This window comes from Melozone crissalis, unplaced genomic scaffold, assembly GCF_028551555.1.
Source record: "Melozone crissalis strain CALT ecotype California unplaced genomic scaffold, PUWL_Pcris_2 ptg000027l_1, whole genome shotgun sequence".
Lineage (NCBI taxonomy): Eukaryota > Metazoa > Chordata > Aves > Passeriformes > Passerellidae > Melozone > Melozone crissalis.
The window spans coordinates 12,798,115-12,812,043 of record NW_026535805.1 but is presented as its reverse complement, the minus strand read 5'-3'; the positions used below and the strand labels follow the sequence as shown (position 1 = coordinate 12,812,043).

Sequence of the window (13,929 nt, the reverse complement as noted above, 5' to 3'; positions counted from 1 at the left end):
CCCGGCGGCGCGCTGACGTCACCGGGCAGCAGCGGCCTGCGTGTGACGCAAGCGGGTCCCGGCGCGCCGCGGGAGCGCCGCCGCCGCCGCGTTTCCTGCTCCGCCCCTGGAGCGCGGCGGGCGGGACGGAGGGAGCTGCGCGGCCGGACAGCGGGACTGCGGAACGGCGAGCGGTGTTAACCTTCCCCGCCACCCGCCCGCTGCTCCTTGGCCGCGTCCTAAAGCCCCGTTTCCTTGGTAGCGGCGTGCGTAGCTCCTGCCCTCCGGTGTGCGTCCTGCTTTCCTGCGTCAGGAGAGCTTCTCCCAGCGGGAATGGGAAATGTGGGCCCGTCGCTGTGTAACCGTGAGAGTGACTTCGGCTGCACTGCATGAAGCTAAATTTAAGCCCTCCGAGAGGCAAAGCACTACACGCTATTTAATGCCATGCTTTATTTAGAAGAAAGGAAGCCTTCCTTGGAAGAAGCAAAAATAGCGGCCTGTAATCAGTGAGAACATGGAACAATTTCAGAAATGTTCTACATCTAAAATATTTTAAAAACGTTACAGGTTAAAAGATTTACCATTAGGTGTTTTTCATTAGTAGTTTATTCTTGGATTTCCTACTTGCAAATACTGGTTTAAATTAGTTCTCAGTATGACAAGCAGCAGTACCTTTTTTCTCAAAAAAACCCAAACCCACACCTTGTCCACTTCATGATACTTCTGTAACTGGTTTGTAGATGCCAGTGGATTTTTACTAGTTGCCTCTTTACTACCTCAAAATCTATCATGTCTACACTTTGTCATGTATATAAAAAAGCAAGGGCCACTACAAGATTAGACAACATGCTTAGAGTAAATTTTGATTACTAAGCAGAGAAACTTTAGCATAGCCTGCTCCTACTTATGTAGTTATCTACTGGACTACATGATAGGAAAGATGGGTGCCAATGTCTTTCCAAACAATTCCATGGACATGTGTTAATGTCTTTGAAACAGTTCCTTATGTCTCTACCAACTTCAATCTGCAGGTTTGTTAGAGCCCAGAAATTTGACTCCTGAAACAAATGGGTCCCCATGCAAGCCTGAGATTCTGAACTTTGGGGGAAAATGACATGTTTAAGGAGGAAGCATGTGGTAGGCAGTTCGGGAAGGCTGTACCTTCCCAGTACCTCAGCCAGTGGGGAAAGGAGGAGGGCAACATGTGGCTGGGAGTTTATAACAGGTGTGCGCCAGTGAACTCTCTCCCTTTATTAGAATAAATTTGCAGGACTTCTCTGTCTCCTTTGTGGACACTGGCTTTCCATAGTGTGGCTTTTCTGCTCACACAGGGGCTTTCCAGGGTCCTTCCACCATCTGGGACCAACATACGACAGGAGGAGCTGGAGTTAAGTCTCACCCAGTTTTTAGGTGGCAACTCCCTTTGGTGCTGGCCAGCACCAGGGAATTGACTGGGCTCCCAGGACTGTCCAGGAGACAGAAATGGAGCAGTGAGGTCTGTGAAGAGTCCAACAGGAAAGGACCACAGGAAAGGACCACTGGAAATTTCACTGCTGAGTACAATGATTCAAAACAGAATCCTCAAAGCAAAACAGCAAGCCTTTCAGTCATCTAGAATTCAACAATAAGCAAAGCAACACATCATCATGCTTTTAAATGTTTTGAAATTTTCACCAATGCTTTATTGGGAAGTGAACTGCAATGTCTTTACACTATTAGCCTTTGGTTACACTACACATTATTTGGTAGCCACATAACTGAAGAAGTTAGGTGCTATTCAAACCAGAGTAAGACAAGGCAGAGGGTTTTAGAGTTTGTGTAACACATGGAAATGCTACATGTTTTCCTGCTGCTCACTGGTGTGTACCATCACTTGTTTTGGGAGGGCAGATCAAATGTCTAGTAGTAGGAAACTGTTGTTTCAGATACTCTTTCATTAATTTCCTAAGGCAGAATATACAGAGCATTTAAGTCAAATATAGCCCAGGCTTCTACTGAAACAAAAATTATGAGCAAGTTCTTCCTAGTGTTGAAAGAGACAAGGGTTACTGTGAGTTAGCAACTATGAGACCTCTTTTCTTGGCTATCACTCAACAGTCAGAAACTGAGCCGAAAGACTGAATTCTTTCTGCTGTACAGATTTATTCCCTCTGTAAAATTTCTTTTTGAAAGACTGCTTAAGGCTGCTCCTTAGAAGAATTTTGCTTGGAATTATGTAAGAAAGATTATGACTTTAAGCATGCTACTACTCCAGTCAAAATTAGTCTGATATTTTATTTTCTAGTATACGAGATAGGACATGAAGCCTTCAGGATCTTTTGACTTCATGAAAGAAATATAGGGAAGTTTCTTTCTGCCTCCTCATTGATGCTTATCAGTAGTAACACAGGAGTTGTCATTGCTAGTTTAAATCTAATCAGTGTGAAATGCAGTAAGCTTCTGGTCACTTATCTTTTGACAGTGTTTATTGAAATATTAACATAATCAATGTTCAAGAGGAGAATCTGTGTAAGTGCTCTTCCAGAAAATGATTGAGTGTTCCTAACTGGAAACAATTTGCAGTGACATCACAGGACAAGAGAAAAGGAATCCAAGTGAGGTCCCAGGGGATAGTTTTGAAGGAGACTCTGAACGTGACTGATTCTTCTCTATTAAGCAAATTTCACAAACACTGTTTCAGATTTTCTCCAGGAGTCTGAAAATGGGTCTCTTTTATACAATATACTTCACTGGAACTAAGTGAGAGTCACCATGTGGTTAGGATTCAAAATTTCAATCCAGTAGCCATCAGGATCCTGAACAAATGCAAGTCCTTTCATTTTACCTATTAGGGAAAAAAAAAAATGAAATTAAGCCTACATGACTGGTTCTAAATGTCAAATATGATCACCTTGAAAAATATTTTTCCTTTTGCATGAGAATTAGTTCAAATTTAGATGGATAATTCTAAAAACATCCAGATTAGTTTTTAATCAGCATTAGATCTTTGTATGCAAAAGTGTCAATCCTACTCTCAATAAAGCTGTAGTTAAAAGTCACCTTGCAATTCCATCTTGTTGATTGAAGTTTTTTGCATATGCCCCTGTAAGTGTTCATCCTCGAAATTCAGGAAAATATTTTTGTGCTCTGGGGAGGTTTTGATATATTTTCTTGATCTGGCTTTGCAGGTATAAAATCCTGTGTTCCTCTGCCCTATTAATCTCCCATCATTCCTGACTCCACACTGAACTTTCACCATAAAAATTTTACCTCTGACATGGTTTACAGTATACTTCTGCATCACTTCATAAAGCAGAGAAATGCAGGACACAATTGTTATAAATTTTACTGTTTATATTATTCCTTAAAACAGGGTCCCCAAAAGTTGTTTTCAACAGTAGATCAGGATAGCACAGGTTAACATGTTATCTTTTAAGTGTTAACCACACACTTGTAGTTATAGTTGCTCCAGTAAGTTATTTACTGTAACAGACCCAGCCTAGCTCTTAATATATTCTAGTCACAAAAACAACTGAGAAAATAGATGTTTGACCAGTAAAGCAGGAAAGTAAACCCTATGCTTGATCTCCCAGCTTGCTCTACAAAAAATGTGAAGCCCAAAACTTCCTCCTCCTCCTTGTCATTGCTGCATCAATTTTGTTTCTGAATTTTAAAGAAGAGCTTTTGTTCTGCCCCCACCCCTTGTCTGCTTCAGGAGTTCTTGTGATTCTCTCCATATATAGTCTAAGCTTTTACTTCTATGTACTTTCATTCCTACCACTGCACTAAGTCAGCAACTCTCATTTCAAGCCTCTCACTGTGTAAGACACAGACAAATTAAAAAAGGCTCATAAACTCTAAAATGCAAGAAATACTAAGATTTATTCTTACTTCAAAAAATCAAGTTAAGTTTTCAGCTGTATTTCTTATTTTGCTTCAGCTGAGAACACAGTGAATAAGACGAAAATCACTTAAATCTCTTTTCTATTACTAGTATTACATGTCTGGTTTTGAATGCATCAGTTCTAAAAATCTCATGAGGTCTTTTTATGAAAGAGAATCCACCTGAAAACTTCTCACCACTTCTGAATTTTGCAATATTTTCACATACACATTCTGGGCTTATATACTCTCTAGACATTTGTGCTATACATTATGCAAGTCAATTATGATACAAACTAATGGGGCTATTCCCACCAAAGCTGAAAACAGTTAAAAATATAATAACTAGTAGGTTGTATAGTAGGTGTTAGGTGGATTTACATGAAAATAGCCAGAAAAGTCAAGAATGACTCAGTTTAAATGAGTAGGAATTATTGTTTCTGACTTATTTTCCTAAGCAGATTGTTATTCCTTGTTATTTCCAAGCAGATGTGCCATGTAAATTTGGTACAGTAAATTCTGTACCAACTCTAGGCAGCAGTATACATGACATGTAAACTATGACACCAAGAGAGAATGTGAATTTGACTGAAGGTCAGGCTGCATACAGAAAGCATGTAGCAGACTGATGTATTATTGTTACTGAGATGAATCTATTGCCAGTTTTGCCCACTCTAAAAGGGGGTGCAGGAGTAACTGGTTCTAGAAACCTCTAAGCAGTGGCAACTCCTAGCAACACATTACCCAGCTTTCCAGGAAGATCTCATAGACAGAATATATTAAAACCCAAAAAAAATTTACTTGCATTTCTGATCAAGACTTACCATCATCCGGTTTCTTCACAAATTTCACTCCTAGTTCTTCAAATCTCTTACAAGCTTTATAGACATCAGGAACAGCAATTCCAATGTGTCCTGTGCAAGAAGGTAAAAAGAGTGAAGTGCATTATAAATATTGCTGAGTGTTCTGTGGAAGTTAGTATTTCATGCTGTAGTTCACATAAATTATGACTACATTTAAGAACAAACTCCAGGAAGAGATTTTTGGGTATTAACATTATTCTTCAAACAGTTGTCTTTTGATAATGCCTTTTAAACACAAATGTTAGAGTTGAAATATCTTGTGTTGTTTAGACAAGAACTTTATTTAGAATAGGAAAAACCAAGATTTTCAATCAAATTGTTATATCAGCATGTTCTTCCTTGAAGCAGAGCTCCATAACAGGATTTTGTTGTATTTGCTCTGTTTGACAGCACATGGAGTTCACTATTAATGCTGTTTTTGCAGAGACTGACACTAGTGCTATGCAAGGACTGAGCTTACAAATCACTTCAGGAGCTTTAAATGTCAAGTGGCTGGACCAAGTGTGAAAACTTATTTCACAGCAGTGACCTTTCAAGCACTCAGAGTATCAAATCAGGCCACACAAATCATATCCTCAGTGCTATAGATGAGTGGAATTGTCCTCCTACCTTAAAATCATTAACTAGTGGATTATACAGTAGAAATCCAAGATTAAATCAGTTTAAGCACCATGATAATCTAATATACAACCACAACTGATGTTCTTCACTCAGTAGTTACAATTAGCATGTGTTTGCTTGCCAGAGGATTAGATTCTTGATAAAGAGTGAAACTATGGCTCATTACTCTGAAACACATTGCTTCATTCATTTTCATCATCCTTCACAGTATACATGCTGAAAGAAGAGAGGATGAAAGGCAAGTTTTCTGCTTTCCAAGAGTTAGTACATTTTATTTCAAATGTTAAAAACTATAAACACAAGACTAAAGACCTACCAAATCCTCGGGGATCTGAGTTGCCATTGTGGTAAGACTGACTGTCATCATTTTCAGTGCCCCAGTTGCTGTAAGAAGTAATTATTACATATTGAAGAAAAGCATTAAAATTAACTAATCCTAAATGTTCAGTTTCCTTGGGAGGGTAATTTGTTTCTCCTAAAAAAAGAGAGAATTTCAGCTGTTGGCTGCATTCATTAAACTACAAAGATCTTCCCTAGCCATGGGCTCCAGGGATGGTCTTGGGAGTAATCCAGCCACGTTCACATTCCCTCACTATTATTTAGGCTCTACATTTGAATGAATCAGGAGTACTCCTGTCTCATTCAGCTTAGGGAGGTTTTGCTGCACAAATCAGCTGAACTACCCATCACTGGGGAACAGCCAGTGAGGGTAGCAGGTCGTGCAGTTAAGACAGCATTTGGGACATTGTGTCTGCACAATTATAATGATTAGAAGCATTAAGTGAATTGTCCTGTTTACAGGAAGCACATGTTTTGACTTAATACCTCTTCAGATTAGATTCCAAAAGCAATAGTTACCCATTATTAGGATGCTTTGGGGATCCAAAGAAAGGTACCTGAATTACTTACACACATGGCATGCATATAAAATGTATCAAGTACTGTTTCATATTAGTGTTCACCTAGCAGTTTGAAAGAGCTCTGAAAGAGGAAGATTAACCTTTCCAAGTATCCAATCTTGGATATATTCTAAGTTTGTAAGACAGTGAAGATGTATCCCAAGTAATGATCAAATTTTTTATTAAATCTAATGGGATTTACACTTATTCAATACTTTTTAATCACTGCTACAAAGTGTCATCTCTCCTTATGTAAATACTTACTGTGTCAGTTCAAGTGTAGCTTTTCTAGAGAAGGTCCAGGGTGTTCTCTCAGCTTTCTCTTTTGGGATATCGTTTTTATCTTCATACCCCAGGAAATAGAGTGAGAACTTCATAGTAGGAAAATCAAATTTTTGAAGCAGTCTAAAGGGCAACAATTATTTTGAAATAGTAACTTAAAAGGGTAGTCAGGCAGCTTGCAAATAAACCAAGATGCTTCTCCTATAGAAAAGTTATTTCCATGAATTTTTGTTCTTCTATAATCCATACCTTAAAATAGCTACATTTTAAACTATCAATTAAAAATACCCCAGAACACCTTACAAACCTACAAAATTTAAAAGAATCAGATGTTTAAAAACCAAACTACCAGTAACTGAATAGAAAAGTCAGTACAAAGGCTTGGATCTTCAGATTGTCACACTGATACGTGACTGTGTTTTCACGGGAAAACCTTTAACCACTTTAAATTTCACCAAGGAATAAAAAGATATACTTTGAATCTTACTCATTCTAGAGAGCTCACTGGTACCAGACAAAGTTTAAGAACACAGCAAACACACCTTTAGATGAAATACATTTGCAGTTTCAATAGCTAGCTTTAATGATAAAATCCCTTTCAGATGTGACAATTTAATAAATTAAAAATACATGAAGCATACATTTTTATGTAAGACATTTAATTGGAACAAGTAGGCATGCAAAATTAATCTAATTTCTTTTTTACAAGGCATTTAATTTTTATTTTCACACATTTTCACTACAGTGGAAGTAATTTATTTTATTTTAGTCTGGACTCATTTCACGATGTTTAAAAACATAACTCAAATGCTAAGAAGGCACAAAACCCCCAGCATAAACGTGTTAAGCTGCTGCATGGCATATGCCTTCCAAAAGCCCTCTCCAAAAGACTGAGTCTGGACTTTGTCTTTATCCTTCATTGATTTATTCTCATGTGATTGGAGGCAGTCATAAGCCTCCTCATTATAAGCACAGTCATAAAAGTTACCAGTCAGCTGCAGGCTCAGTGAAGAGGAAGTAAGCAAGTTGTACCCTGATAATTAACGACCTATTTAAGAAAAAAATAAATTTCTAGTCAAGGCCAATATTAGTTCATTTGCAGCTTAGGCATCTACACCTTACTGCCAGACCATCCAACTAAGCATCAGCTGATGGGACAGCATTGTTTATGTAGTTAGACCAATTAATACAATTACACCAAAAAAAAAAAAGTTATTTTCAAAAGAACAGAAAAGAACTCCAAACTTATCATGGCATACAAATTCTACTCACGTCATTCCAAGTATCCTTGTATAAAAATCCAATGATTTCTTCGGATCTTTTACTCTTAACATTGTCTGCTGAAATATAAAATCCTGTGGAGAGAAAAGGTTTATACTTTATACATCAACCAGAATTGAATTATGGGTACTAACAAAGATGCCAGTTAGTAATGACTCTAAAACCAGGAGGCTCAGAAGTAAGGAAGAGAATTACTTCAAGTGTAAATAAAACCTTTTGTTCTGATTCTATACATACAAATTTGTGTTAAATAAATATGTCTTTGTAACGTAATATTTAAAACAAATAAACAATCCCATGAGTGGTATCATTCAATATGTATTATCAGATGCATCAAAACAGAGTATCCTTATATTTATTTTATGGGACTGCAGCATACATGAACAACTTCACACACAAGTGCAACAGACACATGAATATATATATATATATATATTCAATATTGAGCGTCCTAGACTCCTGAGCTCATTATTTTTATTATTTCATGGCACAGGTATTGAACTTCTGTCAAGCTTGATTATATCTTGGCAGCAAAACCGGCCTACCACTCTGTAAAGGATATTTTGTTGAAGCTCCAAGGTAACTATATACCAAGAGGCTTGTGAACGACCAAGTGGATAAAAAGTACGTGGTATAATAGTTGACAGAGGTAACGGGGGGGGGGGGGGGGGGGGGGGGAATAAAAATAATTCAACTACGATGTTCTCCTAATAAAAAGTAAAAAGGTTTGGGGCGTTTTGACGGATTTGTGTGTGCCGCCCGGGCAGGGACTGGCCGGAGCGCTCGCTCAGAGCCAGGACAGCCGCGGGCCCGGCCGAGCGCGCCCCGCGGGCTTCAGCGGCTCACACGGCCCGGCCCGGGCCGGCCGCCCCTCGCCACGACCCCGAACCCCGCCCGGCTGCCTGACAGACACCCCGCCAGGGCAGCTCCGGGCCCGGCCACCCTTCGCTGCCCCGCCGGGACCCGGCCCGGCCCCATGCCGCCTCCTAAGCCCCGCACGTCCGCCCACGCTGAGGCGCCGTGAGGGGGCCGGGAAGGAGAGGGCGCCACAACCCCGGGGCGCGCCCGTCACCGCCACCCAGCCCACCTTGGTGCTGGCATCTGGCTCCGAGCAGGCAGCGTACGCTGCCTCGTCCGTGAGCCCGCTGGGTTCCGCAGGGGCCGCCATGTCGGGATAGGACGGCAGAGGGGAGGAGGAGGAGGAGGAAAGGGAGGAGGAGCAGACGGGAAGGCGGCGCTGCGCTCCGCGCCACCAGCGGCCCGGCCGCTCCGTCGCAAGGATGCCCAAGGAGTGCTGCGGAGGTGTGGGGTCAGATCGTGATCTGCCGGTTCATCCCTACTCATAGCGAGCCGCTCAAGCTCTGAATCAAGCTTTTCAATTTTTGGTTTTTAGTTAGTCAGTAGTTTTATCTGCACAGTTATGATTAAGCAACTACATTGTGAATGTCGTCTGCTTGGCTAATCTTCTGTTTTAAGGAAAAGAGAAAGCAATCCTACATGATGAATGGGCTGTCTGAACTAGAGCCACCAAGAGTGAAGTCAGCAAAACTGAGCAGTAAGTGGGAAAAAGATAATCCCAGCAATGAGCAATTGCAACTCTGACTCATTGACCACCCACTCAAAACGGACCCCAGACTCAAATGGAAGGAAGAATTGCACCTGTGGACACAACTAGCTGAGCCGCAACTAGCAGACACAACTACAAATACGAGGTTTAGCACTAATTAATAGCAAGGTTATGTAATTTGTAACTAATGAATGCTGATGCCTTTGTTTGTTGAAATTTATAAATACTGTAAAGTTTTGATTATTGGGGAGCCAGCATTTTGTGTGTTACCACCCAGCTCCCTGCTTGGAGCAAACTAGAATAAAAAGTAGAACTATCTTGCCTCAGTGTGTGAATTGATGCTGCACAGGTAACAAGCCTGCGTTCAGGACACGGGCTAAAGGGAAGGAGCTTCCCTGAGTGTGGCATTACTTTGCTGAAACGTGACATGAAAATGAGGATCCCCTATGGTGACCTGATAATGCATCCCTCCAGTTGCCACCAGGAGGCCGAGGGTACCACACCTGTGCCACAGCAGACACACCTGATAACCTCCACTGGAATGGTGCTGCTTTTCTAAGTCCTGGCAGTATCAGGCTGTTTGGGAATCCTGGCCTTGCCTTGTTATCACACTCCTGGCAGCCTTGGTTTAGTGTTGACAGAGGTTGATTTCTGCTTTTGCATCCAGGTGCTGGGAAAAGATTTCAAGTAGCATTTGTCACAGAATCACAGAATTGGGCAGATTGGAAGGGACCGGAGTGGATCTGTTCCAATCTCCCTGCTCACGCTGTGTATATGGATTGTGTCCTGATGGTTTTTGAATATTTGCAGGGAGGAGAATATCTCCACAACCTCTCTGGGCAATTTGTTGCAGGGCTCAGTCACTCTCACATTAAGAACTTCCTGTGCATCACTTTCTTCCTTTTATCCCTTATCCTATTGCTTGGCACTCCGGAGAAGAGCCTGGAAACATCCTCTTGGCATTCCCCTCCCACCCCTCTTTAGATATTTAAAAACATTGATGAGCCCCCCTTTCAGTTGTCTCTTCACCCTCTGGAGTTACACACTGTTCTTTAGTATAAAAATATCATTTCAGGCTTAAGAGTGAAGAATAATATTTCTCTCAAAAAGGCAGAATGAAAACCAGGAGTGAATACCCTATGTGGGAAAAAAAAAAAACAAACTCCACACGTTTTATAGCCGAGAGCAAAGCACTTCTGCAGCGCCGAGCTCAGTCTGCGTTACTCAAGTGACTTCCATAGGCGCATTTACCCCCACCAACCGCGCGGGCAAGCCGTTCCCGGGCACACGAGGTCCTTACGGTGGAATGACGGTTCGGATGCCGGGGCTCGGATTTTGGCCGGCCGTGCGCGGGCCCGCAGCGGGCGGGTGTCCCCTGCGCCCCGCGGCTGCCGGGGGGCGTTGGAGCCTCCGTGCCGCAGCGGTTACAGGCTCCGGTACCGGCCTGGCCCCTCCGCCGAACCGGGAGGAGGAGTCCGCCCGCTCTGCCCGCTGAGGGGAGCGCCGGGGAGCGCCCCACTGCCCGCCCTGTGAGGAGACAGCTCCGGCCAGGTCGGTGGGGATCTTCGCCCGCCTCTCTCTGCCAAAGCTGCTGAGGCAGCTCAGCTTTTCAGGCTGTGTTCTTAATGCTCGGGAATCCTTCACTTCTCCTTCCCTCTCATTCTCCTTCGGCCCTAAGATGATGCATGCTGGAAGCCAGACCTGCTTTCCTTGAATGAACAGTTCCTGTAGAGAAGGTTTGGGGCATCCTGGAAGGAAGGAAAGGAGGTTTAGACATAAAACTATGTTTGTTATTCCAGCCAGGAGAAGGGGGCAGATGGAGCTCCCACAGGTTTTTGAAAAGTGTGAGAATCTCACCTGAGATTCTTGAGTATACATTTTGGAGGTAGATCTTCAGCTATCTTGAGTATAGATTTTGGAGGTAGATATTCAGGTATCTTGAGTATAGATTTTGAAGATAGATCTTCAGGTATCTTGAGTATAGATTTTGGAGAGCCAGGGACGATGCCAGGATAGAATGCAGCCTTTGTGGGTGTTTGAAAGAGAGCTGTGAGAACCCCATCTCTCTCATCTTGTGCTTCAGGGGAAGGTATCAGCTAAAAGCGAAGCAAAGGCAGGGAAACTAGCATCCAACCTATTCCACTTGAGTGGAATAATCAAAGAGGTAAGCATCACTGCTAACATTGTAGATGACCAGGCTAGTCATAGAAACAGGAAGAAAAATAAATAAATATGATAAATTTGGGTTTTTTCTTTTGGGTTTTTTTTTTTTGGGTTTTTTTTGGGTTTTTTGGGGGTTTTTTTGATGTTTTTTTTTTTGTTTGTTTTGTTTTTTGGGGTTTTTTTTGTGGCTTTCCTTAATTTGTTTTTTTAGTGGTACGTTTACTTCAAGAAAGAGATGAACACTTTCTGTAGCAGGTGGTTGCATGCCTAACCGTGGAACATCAGCCAATTTGTCACCTATTATATGGGCAAGAATAAGGAGCTAGTAATGTACTACCAGGTGTTGCTTTTCAGCCACGTGTTGCTTTTCATGTCAGCCTCACCTTTGATTTTTTATTTCCCACATCAGGTAATAATGTCTAAGAGAGTATATAACACTGTTACAGCAGTGGTAGGCTGCCTTTAGGCCTCATATTACCTGCTAAGGAATTCTTGATAGTTATCTTGATCCTTATTGTAATAGTACACTGAGCAAAATAGCAATTTCTGTGTATGCAAGTCTTTTCTAAGTTGCTGAATTTGGGTATATATTTTAGAAACTAAAATTTAAATAAGTCATTTGTGTTTGAAACAATTTCTATTTCTCAGTAATTAGATATGCACTGAAATTATTTATATTGTAAAATATATTTGTTTTATAGAGAGGCATTCACTCCACAAAACGCATGTGTATGAAAAATTGTTTTTAAAAAATGTCTCAATCTTCATCTTGACGTTTGTAACCTATCATAAAAATGTATTTAATGTCTGGCATTTTAAAAACTGGAAGAGGATTCAGTGAGGCTATTGAATTTATATACCTGGAAAGTCAGTTTTGAGATGCTCCTGTCTTCTGCAAAAGGTAGACTTGAAATGTTTGGATTGTTAAAAACATAATCTTCTCTTTTCAAATTTCAGATTTTAGAATGGCGGGAGCACAAAAAAATACTAAAAGAGGTTCAGGCAGTGCAGATGATGTACCTTCTGTGACAGTCCACCGATTAGCGAGCCTTTCCTCTTCGTCTCGTTCTCTTGGAAGTCGAAGTCAAAGTTTTTCTAAGATTTACCGCCCTAGTGGCGTTCCGAGCGTGCAAAGTCACAAAGCAAAAAAGGTAATAAGTTTCTAGTTCTTTCCTCAGATTATTAAATTCAGTTTATATTAATAATTAGTTTAAATCTTTTATTTATTGATTTCATTTTTGTTTAGACTCAGTTCTTTTACTAAATTGTTTCTGGCAAAAAGTACTTTTTTCCATGTTTTTAATATTTTAAAATTTTAAACTAATAGAGGTTAGAGGCAGGATATATTAGCTGAATAATTTACATAGAAGCAAAGCTGTGCTCACCTTAGTTCCTGCAAATATTTACCCACCCTAGATACTTTATTTTAAATTGATGTTTTAACCTTTCTGTATTAATTTAATAAATTGAAATTTTGATTGTGAACAAGGAAGCCAGTTAACGTCACGTAAAAATCTTAAAATCTAACTGTAATATTCTTAATGTTTGTTTTTCCTTGAAAAATCCTCAGATTTGACTTCACATCTTATAATAATACTTAATAATTTGTTCTCCAGTTAGCCTCTGAAAATTTAGGTATTTGTAAAATTAGGACATTTTGTATCTGTAAATACAAGACAGTAGATTTCAACATTATCTGCAAGTTAAGTAGCAGGTCATTGTTGTGATTACTTTGTGTATTTTTAGCTTGAAAGTCTTGCTTAATGTTTTAGATTCAATATGAAAGAGCAAGAGAAGATCGAAGAGCAAAAATTAATGCTTCATATAAATACATATTTGACGTTCTCAGTGCGAGGGTAGGCTTAGACTTAGCAACTGTGGAGGAAATGATATTGGACGTCCCTTCGGTGAGTCCATTCTGTATTCCTATTGATTTAAATTATTAGTAAAAATATGTAGCAGATTACCCCTTTGATAGAAAGTGTTATCCATCATTTTTATTGTTCCTGCCAGAAAATGTGATTACTAAGGCACACAATCAATCTAAAAGGACACCTGACTAAATCTTTCAGCTGACTTTCCCAGCAGATTTGCAAATATCTCCAATTTTTGATTGTGGCTTTTTAATCTTTCTTACCTCAAGGAAAATATAAATGCTGCTGTTATTTTGATCAAAGGGTTTATTTTCACATCTAACAGTTCCAAACAGTTTCATCCATCTGAGACTGACTTTATTATGTTCTAATTATGATCATTTTGTTTGTTAGGCAAGTTCTCAATGAAATTTCTAAGATAGAGCAAAAGTGTGTAACTTATGACAGCATTTTGAAAATTATCATGTTGTTAGCAGTAAGAAAGATAGATTAATCCTGCACCATTTAAATACTATGGAAATGTTTGAAAGACCCACTAA

At 40.3% G+C, this 13,929-nt stretch overlaps 1 protein-coding gene across 1 annotated transcript; it reads right to left on the bottom strand.

Moving 5' to 3' along the window:
- Window positions 1-2,416: 2,416 nt before the first annotated feature.
- GLO1 (glyoxalase I) lies at window positions 2,417-8,982 on the bottom strand. The gene is made up of 6 exons (XM_054279716.1): window positions 8,874-8,982; window positions 7,778-7,860; window positions 6,488-6,628; window positions 5,641-5,708; window positions 4,665-4,754; window positions 2,417-2,803 (listed from the first exon to the last, which is right to left on the bottom strand). The coding sequence occupies exons 1-6, from the start codon at window positions 8,952-8,954 to the stop codon at window positions 2,715-2,717; spliced, it is 552 nt and encodes a 183-aa protein (XP_054135691.1). The 5' UTR covers window positions 8,955-8,982; the 3' UTR covers window positions 2,417-2,714.
- Window positions 8,983-13,929: the final 4,947 nt, after the last annotated feature.